This window comes from Stegostoma tigrinum, chromosome 7, assembly GCF_030684315.1.
Source record: "Stegostoma tigrinum isolate sSteTig4 chromosome 7, sSteTig4.hap1, whole genome shotgun sequence".
NCBI lineage: Eukaryota > Metazoa > Chordata > Chondrichthyes > Orectolobiformes > Stegostomatidae > Stegostoma > Stegostoma tigrinum.
This window is the reverse complement of record NC_081360.1, coordinates 37,530,888-37,543,911: the sequence shown is the minus strand read 5'-3', so window position 1 is coordinate 37,543,911 and position 13,024 is coordinate 37,530,888. Positions and strand designations below refer to the sequence as shown.

The 13,024-nt window shown below is 40.5% G+C and overlaps 1 protein-coding gene across 1 annotated transcript in view; it reads left to right on the top strand.

Annotated features, from left to right (window-relative positions):
- The window catches only part of LOC125454191 (collagen alpha-1(II) chain-like), a 163,823-nt gene extending 162,117 nt beyond the window's left edge, over window positions 1-1,706 (top strand). Inside the window, exon 51 of the mRNA XM_048534698.2 lies at window positions 606-1,706. Within this exon, the coding sequence (XP_048390655.1) occupies window positions 606-752 (147 nt within the window). The 3' untranslated portion in view covers window positions 753-1,706. The remainder of the gene's footprint in view (window positions 1-605) is intronic.
- Window positions 1,707-13,024: the final 11,318 nt, after the last annotated feature.

Genomic DNA, 13,024 nt, shown 5'->3' with positions numbered 1-13,024 from the left:
ATGAATCAAAACCCATTTCTCCTTCACCAGAAAATGAGCAATACATTTCATTCTTTGTTCCTATTTACCATTGCCAATTTGGCTAGTGACTGTGGTTTTATGTTTAATATTAGCCCTTAGCTGCTTGTACTCCCTGAGCAGAGTGTCTTTCTTAGTCCTGCCAGTGCTGATGGTACAGACATGGAACATGACAACTGATTCCTAGAAATCCCACCCCCCAAAAAAAATGCTGCAAGTTCCTCTCCAACCCAGAAGAAATGTTTTTAACCCTGGTATCACCTCAGGCAACACAGCCTTTAGACCTCAAGGAATCATATCCATCCCCCTAACTACAGTCTGTTATCAAAACCAACCTTGGAGGTTTGTGCAGCCGGAAAAAGAAGGAATGTTTATGACAAGTACATTATTCCGTTTTACTCCATCTATCTAATGTGCCTTTTTATTTTATTTTACAAATACAGGAACGTAGAACTTATGAGCAGGAGCAGACCCATTTAAACCAATTAATTTTGAATACTGTCAGTCGTTCATTCTAACTAATATGATTTAGGTAACCATGTAGTTTATGAGATGAAACTAAAAGCTTTATTTCTGTTATCTCATAGAGGCATACAGGAAATTGGAACAAAACTGTCTTTGAGTATAGAACACGGAAGACTCTTCGTCTGCCCATTGTGGATATTGCACCTATGGATATTGGTGCTGAGCACCAGGAATTTGGTGTTGATATTGGACCTGTCTGCTTCCTGTAAATTTCAAGATTCATTTGAGAACAATCTTTATCAGTGCTTAAATAAAACCGGACACGGGCTAACTAATTTCCATACTGCACTTATCCACATGCTTCCATTTTGGACCTCCCAGGTGGAAATAATGTCCAAATCACTGCTCATCATTTTGATATAAATTATAGATGGAATATGTGTAACAAGAGAATTTTTCCACTCAAGTGTTCAAACAATGACTTTTCTTTGGTGCCTAACACTGGGGTGAAATCAAGAAACATAATTCAAGTGCTGAACATTCCCAACATTAAGTTTAACTAACCTTTCTTACCAAGATGAAAATCAATACGTGCAGAACTTGCCCAGTTTCAACTACCTCATCATGGACAGAGACTGGGACGAGCTTGATACTCCCACGGAAATGTTGCACTAGTCTTTTAAAGTCTCAAAGTCTGAGCTTTCCAAAAGCAATAAATATAGGGATGATTCAAGGACAAGTGCTTCGTATGAACAATAAAGATATTACTGAAACTGCCGGTAGACCAAAATAAACTAAATGTACTAAGTGCCCTGCATTCGCTATATGTGTTCAGCTAATTATCCATTGGTGCTTGTGTCCTTAAGTCTGGTTTTGTCTTTAAATTGGTGCTATTTCAAGTACAGACTTTCCCACGTTTTTTACTCCTTTATAATTTCTCATTTTTGCTGCAATGTCATTTCATCGGCTGTTCAATGATGCATTCCTTTTGCATATATACATTTATTGTTCAGTGCTAAGTCATCATCACTTTATCAGCTTGATGATTACTTTTTGTCATTCATATTTCTAAAATTCAGCAAGTGGATAAAGGATCTCAAAGATCCCATTGACTTACTTGCAGAGTTATCAGTTTGTTGCTCGGCAAGGTCAGGTTTTACTTCCCTGTAATGGTATTTCAATGCTTATTTGTCACAAAAAAAATAATAAAATGTACTGTAAAATTACTTGTTTTCATTTTTATATTTTAAACTGGGAAACACTGGGATGGTATGACAGCAATATACTGTCGGTACAGCTGGGTTGGATATTTGGAAAAATAGCAGAAAGTAAAAATAGCTTTTGGCAGTGTACATTACTAAATCATATCAGAAAGGATTTGTAACCACATCCTTGAGTCACATTATTGTGTATACATAAATTCAATTTAGGCAGCAAAATTTTCCAAAGTGCTTCACAGAAGTGCAATCAGGCATCAAACCAGAAAAAGCGATTATGAGCAACAATTAAAAGCTTGTTCAACCTGGTAGGTTTAAAAGAGAGGCTTAAAGAACAAAACATGTACAGTGATTTAAGGTGGGAATTCCCGAATTTTCATGCAACAATATACACAATAGACGAGAATTAGAGGACACTGGGTTCTTAGGGGCTGACTACTGGAGGAGATTACAGAGTTAGGGAAGAATGATGAGAGCCATTCCAGGTCAGGAAGTACATTTATCATTGTAGCATCATAAGGTTTTTCCTTCTGATTGATTCAGTGTAAATCTGTTGTATGGTTTGGAGCTTCATGCAGAATTTTGTGATGGGTTATTAATCAGCACACAAACTGAATTCTTTGTTAACTGTGGAGAAAAATATCAATTTTATAGTAGACTTCATATGACCTTGTTGATTCTAATAATATTATCTTCCTCTTAGTAGAATTTGTACTATTTAAAGCAAAGGGGTATGTTATAACATTTAAATTCTGGAAGAGGAGAAGGTCTGATAGCAAGCAAAAATCCAGAAAGGCTGGGATTCCACACGTGAAATTTTAACTCTATAATGTAAGTTTCATTTTTGACACCTTCCCCTTCCGAACATTAGCCTGACACAAAAGTATTTGCCTTCTTTACAAGGCTGTCCTTGCCTCCCTGAAGCTGGAGGCCACAGATAAACCTACACAGCAATTTACGATTGAGGCTTCCAAAATCACCATCATCATTAAAATGTGAATCTGACTGCTGAGAGTGAATTACCTGCTCTTGTCCCATTTTAAATAAACTTGGATTTTGGCATGCTGGAGTCAACTTCCACACATGCAACCATTCCTGAAACAGATCCTATCCACTCATACATTTTACAACTTGCCCCAAAACTATTAATTAGTAGCATGTGCTTTTTTTTAAGCATTCCTTGTGCAATTGGGATTTCAGTTGAAAGCAGTTCAAAGCTGAGCTGTTGGAATGCAATGATGCAGAGGCTGGCAGTTGGTATAGTGATGCCTGCCCGTGTTTATCTAAAACTACAGAATATTTACCCCCAGAAAAATATTACTTCTGGAGCTTGATTCGGAGTCACCATAGACCCCCCCATTAACACCTTTCTTATATTTTGTTAAGGTTTTGGAGAGTTTTCCAAAAACAAACATAATCAGTTTTGCTTTTCAACTTAGGACATAATGCCAGTTTTGGTTGCAACAGGAATAACATATCAAAGAGTGTGGACTTTTCCCCTTGGGATTTAAGGGATATTTGCCAAACTGTAAACCAAGTCAGCAAAAATCACTTCTGCAGCACATGAGGAATGTAGATTAAGCTCTAAGAACATGTGTGCAGATATAATCTTAACCATGTTAGAGGAAAAGAGAATCATATTGATGCGCAGAACATACTAAAACATCAAATATATGACTGACCAACTTAAACAGTAAAATTGTGAAGATCCTGTGGAATAATATTAAAAGTAAAATATTAAATTAGTATTAAATATAACAAGTTTAGAACATTTTCATTTCAGGTGGATCAACTTGACATAAATCACATGCTTACCATTGCAGATGGCTGTAAAAGGTTCTGCCTTAGACACCAAATATACTGCAAATTGTAAACAGTAATGCCATCATAGTCATACTGGGCCAAAGGGCTGCTGTCTTCGAGATGACTGATGGCGGTTTAATCTGAGCTGTAAGCTCAGAATTTTCAGAAGGTCACCGTACCTCAGGAGAGGGGAGAGGTGAGCAGGAGGGTCCTTCATGGTAACCTCAGTCAGAATAGGAAATTGGCAAATTGTACAGGCCACATCAAACAATATACGCTTTTTTAATGCGGATGAATGCTATGTTGTGATTTTGTATAAGTGCATATCTATTAACTAAATAACTAGACTTAGTAACTGTGCCCTAATTGGACCATAAGTCTCATTAATTGCCAAAAAGAACATGTATTGATCATTGCCCACCATTTTTACCAAATAAAACATGCAGTCAGTCCAGATACCGTGCAGTAACATAGTTCAATTTAAAAAGGAACTTTGCATAAAAAGTGGATTGGTAAGAACAAATATCATTTCCCACATTTCCAGAGGAAGCCTTTGTTGATTCTGATTCTTTACATTCAGTATTCAAGTCAGATATTGTCAGGTGATAATGGGAACTGCAGATGCTGGAGAATCCAAGATAATAAAATGTGAAGCTGGATGAACACAGCAGGCCAAGCAGCATCTCAGGAGCACAAAAGCTGACGTTTCGGGCCTAGACCCTTCATCAGAGGGTCTAGGCCCGGAATGTCAGCTTTTGTGCTCCTGAGATGCTGCTGGGCCTGCTGTGTTCATCTAGCTCCACACTTTATTATCTCAGATATTGTCGGGGTTTGTTTTGAATATTTTGATTTGATATTCAAGAACTTGTATATACATTATTAAGTTATGGCAAACCATAAACAAATCAGCTCTAACAAGAAGTATTGTTTGTGCTCAAATAATTGCATACTTGAATTTGTTGTGTTGTGAAAATGCCATTTAAAAGAAAAGTGGGTGTGACCAAATTGGAGAAGTTCCTGACAGAGAGAACAGTCCTTTCAAAATACTGCAAGGGGAGATGATGTATTTGGTGTTGGTGTCCAAATGGAAGTAATAGAACCGTCAGGAAATACTCTATTAAATGTGAAGGGTGGAAGCTGACAAACTAAATGAGTACAACTGAATAAAAACCAAAAGAACAGTGGATGCTGTAAATCAGAAACAAAAACAGAAGTTGTTGGAAAAGCTCAGCACGTCTAGCAGCAGTTGTGAAGACAAATCAGAGTTAATGTTTGGGTTGGGTGACCCTTCCTCAGAATTGGACCCAAAATTTTAACACTGTCAGACCTGCTGATCTTCTCCAGCAACTTCTGTTTTTGTTTCTGAACATAACTGAGGGCTTTGTCTTCTATGGTGAAGGTGAATTGTCAGTTGAGGTAAAAGAGAAAAACATAATCAGAAGCATTAGAATAAACACAACACAGACAGAGAAATGTGCAGAAGTTAGTTGTGAGGAAGTCTTAATGAGGTGCTGTAGGAATCATGGATATTGGGTCAGAGGCTAATCTCAGAAAGAGAGAAGAAGAGCAAGTGCAGCATTAGGATGACTTGGACTTCAACCTATGACTGCACATTTATGGAACATGTTGAACATTCATTGTTTCAGTCTTAGTCAATCTCAGTCTTTTAGATGTTACATCAACAACTGTATTGGTCTCATTTACTCCTTGCAAGCTAAACTTAAACAGTACATCAACCTTGGTTCCGATTTCTACAATACTGTCATATGATTAGTTATCTCCACAAGTTCCCCTAATTTCCTCAATATCTATTATACGTGCTATATGAATTTCAGTGATAGGCTGAATATCTCAACCACCAGTGGATCAGCATAAACAGCATACCCCTCTGACTGTTCTGCTCTGGCAGAGTACTAGACTAAAAAATGCATGTTGCAAAGCCCAGGACGTAGGTTTCTATATTTGATGTGATCCTATAATGGGAAAGCACTTACTAAACAATCATGAATGAACTAGAAATTACCAATCAATTTAAGATCCTTAGCTGTGTTTACAATATGGTTTAGTTATGCTTGTTGGCCACCTGACCTTTGCAAGCAGAATGAACATTTACTTTTATTAATTAAGTGAAAACTTTTAGAGGGCAACTGTTCACTGGTATTTTCCCATGGACTAATCAGTACCAACTAAATTTCCAATATAAAAGCTTGCCACTGCAAGGTTAAGCTTCAAGAGCATGCCTCTTTATTTCAGCAAAGAACAAAGAACAAAGAACAATGAACAAGGAAACCTACAGCACAGGAACAGGCCCTTCAGCCCTTCAAGCCTGCACCGATCAAGATTCTCTATCTAACCTGTCATCTATTTTCTAACGGTCTGTGTCCATTTGCTCCCTGCCCATCCATGTACCTGTCCAAATATATCTTAGAAGACACTAACGTGTCTGCGTCTACCACCTCCGCTGTCAACGCGTTCCAGGCACCCACCACCCTCTGTGTAAAGAACTTTCCACGCATATCTCCCTTAAACTTTCCTCCTCTCACTTTAAACTCATGACCCCGAGTAATTGAGTCCCCCACTCTGGGAAAAAATCTTCTTGCTATCCACCCTGTCTATACCCCTCATGATTTTGTAGACCTCAATCAGGTCCTCCCTCAATTTCCGTCTTTCTAATGAAAATAATCCTAATCTACTCAACCTCTCTTCATAGCTAGCACCCTCCATACCAGGCAACATCCTGGTGAACCTCCTCTGCACCCTCTCCAAAGCATCCACATCCTTTTGGTAATGTGGCGACCAGAACTGCACACAATACTCCAAATGTGGCCGAACCAAAATCCGATACAACTGCAACATGACCTGCCAACTCTTGTACTCAATATCCCGCCCAATGAAGGAAAGCATGCCATATGCCTTTTTGACCACCCTATTGACCTGTGTTGCCACGTTCAGGGAACAATGGACCTGAACATCCAGATCTCTCTGTTCATCAATTTTCCCTAGGACTTTTCCATTTACTGTATGGTTCGCCCTTGAATTTGATCTTCCAAAATGCATCACCTCGCATTTGCCTGGATTGAACTCCATCTGCCATTTATCTGCTCAACTCTCCAGTCTATCTATATTCTATTGTAATCTCTGACAGTCTCCTTCACTATCTGCTACTCCACCAATCTTAGTGTCATCTGCAAACTTGCTGATCAGACGACCTACACCTTCCTCCAGATCATTTACATATATCACAAACAACAGTGGTCCCAGCACAGATCCCTGTGGAACATCACTGGTCACAGGTCTCTAATTTGAGAAACTCCCTTCTACTACTACCCTTTGTCTCCTGTTGCCTAGCCAGTTTTTTATCCATCTAGCTAGCACACCCTGGGCCCCATGTGACTTCACTTTTTCCATCAGCCTGCCATGGGAAACCTTATCAAATGCCTTACTGAAGTCCATGTATATGACATCTACAGCCTTTCCCTCATCAATCAACTTTGTCACGTCCTCAAAGAATTCTATTTAGTTGGTGAGACATGACCTTCCCTGCACAAAACCATGTTGCCTATCACCGATAAGCCCATTTTCTTCCAAATGGGAATAGATCCTATCCCTCAGTATCTTCTCCAGTAGCTTCCTTACCACTGATGTCAGACTCACCAGTCGATAATTACCTGGATTATCCTTGCTGCCCTTCTTAAACAAGGGGACAACATTAGCAAGTCTCCAGTCCTCTGGGACCTCACCCATGTCTAAGGAAGCTGCAAAGATATCTGTTAAGGCCCCGGCTATTTCCTCTCTTGCTTCCCTCAGAAACCTGGGATAGATCCCACCCGGGCCTGGGGACTTGTCCACCTTAATGTCTTTTAGGATACCTAACACTTCCTCCTTCCTTATGTCAACTTGACCGAGAGTAAGCAAACATCTATCCCTAACCTCAACATCTGTCATGTCCCTCTCCTGGTGAATACTGATACAAAGTACTCGTTAAGAATGTCATCCATTTTCTCTGAATCAGCGCATAACTTTCCTTCTTTGTCCTTAAGTGGGCCAATCCTTTCTCTAGTTACCCTCTTGCTCTTTATATATGAATAAAAGGCTTTGGGATTTTCCTTAACCATGTTTGCCAGCAATATCTCATGTCCTCTCTTGGCCCTCTTAATGCCTCATTTCAGATTCGCTCTACATTCCCGATATTCTTGCAAAGCTTTGTCTGTCTTCAGTGGCCTAGACCTCATGTGTGCTTCCTTTTTCCTCTTGGCTAGTCTCACAATTTCACCTGTCATCCATGGTTCCTTAATCTTGCCTTTTCTATTCCTCATTTTCACAGGAGCATGTCTCTCCTGCATGCTAATCAACCTCTCCTTAAAAGCCTCCCACATATCAAATGTGGATTTACCTTCAAACAGTTTCTTCTAATCTACATTCCTCAGATCCTGTTGAAACTTGATATAGTTGGCCTTCTCCCAGTTTAGTACTCTTCCTTTAGGACCACTCCCATCCTTGTCCATGATTATTGTAAAACTTACGGAATTGTGGTCGGTATTTCCAAAGTAGTCCCCTACTGTAATATCAACCACCTGGCGGGGTTCATTCCCCAGCACCAGGTCCAGTATGGCCCCTTCCTGAGTCGGATTACATACATACTGCTCTAGAAAACCCTCCTGGACACACCTTACAAATTCTACTCCGTCTTGACCCCTAACACTGAGTGAATCCCAGTCAATGTTGGGAAAATTAAAATCTCCCATCACCACCACCCTGTTTCCCCTACACCTTTCCATTATCTGTTTACATATTTGTACCTCTATCTCACGCTCGCTGTTGGGAGGCCTCTAGTACAGCCCCAGCATTGTTACTGCATCCTTCCTATTTCTGAGTTCTACCCATATTGCCTCACTGCTTGAGTCCTCCATGGGGCCCTCCTTCAGTGCGGCTGTGATATCGTCTTTGACCATTACTGCAACTCCTCCAGCCCTTTTACCTCCCTCTCTATCCCGCCTGAAGCATCAATATCCTGGGACAACTAGTTGCCAATCATGCCCTTCCCTCAACCAAGTCTCAGTAATAGCAATAACATCATACTTCCAGGTACCGATCCAAGCCCTAAGCTCATCTGCCTTATCTACAACACTTCTCGCATTAAAACAAATGCACCTCAGACCACCTGTCCCTTTGTGTTCATCATCTGCTCCCCAACTACTATTCCCTTTAGTCACACTGACTCCATTATCTAGTTCCCTACAGGCTTTCGTTACTACCTCTTTTCTGTCCAATATTTGGCTCCCATCCCCCTGCCACATTAGTTTAAACCCACACCCACAGCGTTAGCAAAAGCACCCCCAAGGACATTGGTTCCAGTCCGGTTCAGGTGTAGATCATCCAATTTGTAATAGTCTCACCTTCCCCAGTGCCGGTTCCAATGTCCCAAAAATCTGAATCCCTCCCTCCTACCCATCTCTCAAGCCATGCATTCATCCTAGCTATTCTTTCATTTCTGCACTGACTAGCACGTGGCACTGGTAGCAATCCTGAGATTACTACCTTTGAGGTCCTACTTTTTAAACTTGGCTCCTAACTCCCTAAATTCTGCTTGTAGGACCTCATCCCGTTTTCTGCCTATATCATTGCTGCCTATATGCACCATGACAACTGGCTGTTCGCCCTCCCCCTTCAGAATGTTCTGCAGTCAATCGGAGACATCCCTGACCCGTGCACCTGGGAGGCAATATACCATTCAGGAGTCTCGTTTTCGACCGCAAAACCGCCTATCTACTCCCCTTACAATTGAATCCCCAATGACTATCGCCCTTCCGCTCTTTTTCCTGCCCTTCTGTACAGCAGAGCCAGCCACAGTGCCATGAACCTGGCTACTGCTGCCTTCCTCTGGTGAGCCATCTCCCCCAACAGTATCCAAAATGGAACTCCTGTTTTGGAGGGACATGACCGCAGGGGACACCTGCACTGCCTTCCTACTCTTCCTCTGCCTTTTGGTCACCCATTTGCTACCTTCCTCAGCAATCCTAATCTGCAGTGTGGCCAAATTGCTAAACATGTTATCCACGACCCCCTCAGCATCGCGTATGCTCCAAAGTGAGCCCATCCGCAGCTCCAGAGCCGTCATGTGGTCTAACAAGAGCTGCAGCTGGACACACTTCCTGCACGTGAAGAAGTCAGGGACATCAGCCCTGTCCCTGAGCTCCCACATTGAGCAAGAGGAACACAACACGGGTGTGAGATCCCTTGACATTATTAAACTTAATTTAGATAAATGAAAAAGGAACCAAAATTAATACTTTTTGGTTGTGGCTCAGAGAAAAATGTCAGCAAGCCAACTTTCTTTTTTTTTCTCCAAATGCTGTTATGGGATTTTCACATTCACTGAAATAACCAAGTTTTGGTATAGCATTTTATCTGTAAGGACATTCAGTGGCATTTACTGAGTATTTCAGCATAGATCATGTGCACACATCCTGAAATAGAAATGGAACCAAGGCTTTTTGACTTAGATTTAAAGTTGTTATGGCTGAACCAATAGCATATTGTGTACACAAAACACAGGCAGAAAATATGTATTTTAAACAATGGTGTCCTCTAACTATTAGCACTCAGCATAATACACTGTATAAAATAATGTTCACATTCAATTTGAATTTTACCACTCATTTATATCAGTTAACAAACAAAATGTTTAATGAACTGAACATGTGTCTGAAAGACATCAGGAAGCTAGAAAGTTATAATTGGGGAACAAAGAGATGGCAGACTAATTAAATATATACTTTGATTCTGTCTTCATGAAGGAGAACACAAACAACATACCAAAAATCTCAGGGAACAAAAAGTCTAGTGAGATAGAGGAGCTAGGGAAAATCAGTATTAGTAGGAAAATGATGTTGGGGAACCTGATGGTATTAATGTCCAATAAATCCACAGGGCTGGATAATCTATAACCCAGTGTAATAAGGAAGTGGCTCTGGAAATAGGGGATGCATTGGTGGCCATTTTTCAAGACAATTTCTGAAACAGTTCCAAAGGATTGGTGGGTTTCTAATGTAACCCTACTATTTTAAAAAAGGAAGTAAACAGAAAACAGAAAATCATAGACCAGTTGGCTTGATGTTTGTGGTGGGGAGATTGCTAGAGTCCACTATAAAAGTTTTAATGCCAGAACACTTGGAAAATGGTGACAAGATTGAAATCATGCTTGACCAATCTACAGGAAATTATTTGAGGGTGTGCCTAGAAGAGTTGATAAAGGGGGATGGAATGGATGTAGTTCACTCAGATTTTCAGAAGGCTTTTGAAGTCCCATATGAGAAATTGATGTGAAGTTAAAGTGCATGGGTTTGAGGGTAGTGTGCTGACTCGTAGAAAGCACTGTCTGGCAGACAGTAAATAAAGAGTTTTTTTCTGAGTGGTAGTCAGTGAATCATGGGTACCACAGGGGTCAATGCTAGGGCTCCAGGTAGTCACATACATGTTGATTTTGATGATGGAACTAAATTGTTATATCTCCAAGGTTACAGACAGCACAAAACTGGGTTGGAGAGTGAAATCAGAGAAGATTCAATGTAATTTGGACAAGTTGAGTGAGTAGACAAATATATGACATATGTAGCATAACAAAGGTAATTTTATTGACTTCGGTGGCAAAACCAGAAAGGAATTTATTTTAATGGTGGCAGATTGGAAAAGGGGTACAGCAACAAGACTTGTGTATCCATGTGCACCAGTTGCTGTACATGCACATAGGTCTAACAGGCAGTGAAGAAGACAATTGTCATGTTGGCCTTCACAGTGAGAGAATTTGAATACAGGTGCAGGGATTTCTTTCTACAATTGTATATGGCCTTGGTGAGACCACACCGAGAGGACTGAGTCCAGTTTTGATCTCCTTCCCTCAGGAAAGATGGCCATTGAGGGAATGCAATGAAGATTGATTCCTGTGATGGCAGGACTGACCTATGAGGAGACATTGGCTTGTTTAGGACTTTAGGCACTAGTTTTGAGGAAAGGAGGAGGATCTCTTAGACACCTGTAAAATGCTAATAGGACTAGATGGGGTTAATGCAGGTAGGATGTTCCTAATAACCAGGGAAACCAGAAACAGGGATAACAGTATAATGTCATGGGGTAGTCCATTTAAGACAGGGATGATCAGAAATTTCTTCACCAGAGAAAGGTGACTCCTCTGACACAAAGTGGCTGAGGTCAAAATATTGAATATTTTCAAGAGGAATTAGATATAGTTCTTTGGGCTAAAGGGATCAAGGGTGTAGAGAGAAAGTGGGAAGAGGGCATGGAGTTGATTGATTAGCTATGATCATAGTGGAGCAGGCTCACAAAGTTGAATGGCCTACTCCTGTTACTATTTTTCCCATGTTTCTAAAACTGTCCATGCTTTAGAAACAACTTAAAGTCTGCCCACAGGGCACTGTATAAAGAATTAAACTACTGATGAGAAAAAAAATTTACCTGGCACAGAACAAAGTTGAGCAGCACATAGGAAACTTTAACAATAACAGATGAGAGAATTGAAGATGGGACTATAATTCAGCAGAGGACATCAATTTTCTAGGCTGTGAGGCAGGAGGAATGGTGAGGAGATGATGATTACTGACATCTGAAGCAATGCTGTCAGAAAAGTAGCACTGAAGGACTCAAAGTTTCCACCGAAGTGATCCTTCCCTTTGAGGGTCACCTCTCAATCTTCTGGTTTTAAGAGTTACTTTGTGCTTATCCATAGCACCTGGTTATGTTGTACATTAGAGCTGACAAGTTCTAGTGAAGAGTTTCTTCATTTCACTACCGAGAAATAGCATGAATGGTCTGTCAAAAATAACTGAGAGATGTAGAACTTATCTAAACAGAGACACAAAGTTTTCACAAGTTGAAAACCTTAGCAAATCTCAGGACCAAAGTAGCGGCCCTTGAGGTAAAGGGAGATAATGGCACAGCAGAATGAAAATAATCGAATCCTAAACAGAAAGACAACATGCAAAAACCAACACTGTGTGCTATTCGAAGACAATTTATATCCCAAGCAAACAAAGGCCAACCCACTACACATCAAGCATGTAGGGAGCTTATGAAGGGCAAAGAATGAATCAATGAAGACATTTGAGAACTTAACCTAAGATTCTGTGCTTGATTTTCACACCCTCAACTCCATTCAATACCACATCTGGATCAGAATCAGTGCGGAGTGAAGTTCGAAAATCCTTTGGACTGCTAAAGAAACAATATCTCAAGAACAGACCGAATCCCTGCTGAAATTCTAAACACAACTGAAATATATTCTGAGCACCATCTCACATCACTCATCTGGGAAGACAGATGGATGCTATGGAATTACAGGGACGCTGTGTTCATGACTAAATTCATAAAAGGAGACAAGTCCCTGCACCGTAGTAAAGCTTCCCTGTTATCTCACAAAAGGAAAAATATTGTAAGAATTGTCGTCATTTGCCAAAACCCAGTAGTCGAGGAATTCCCTCTAGAGATGGAGTATAGTTGCTGTCTCT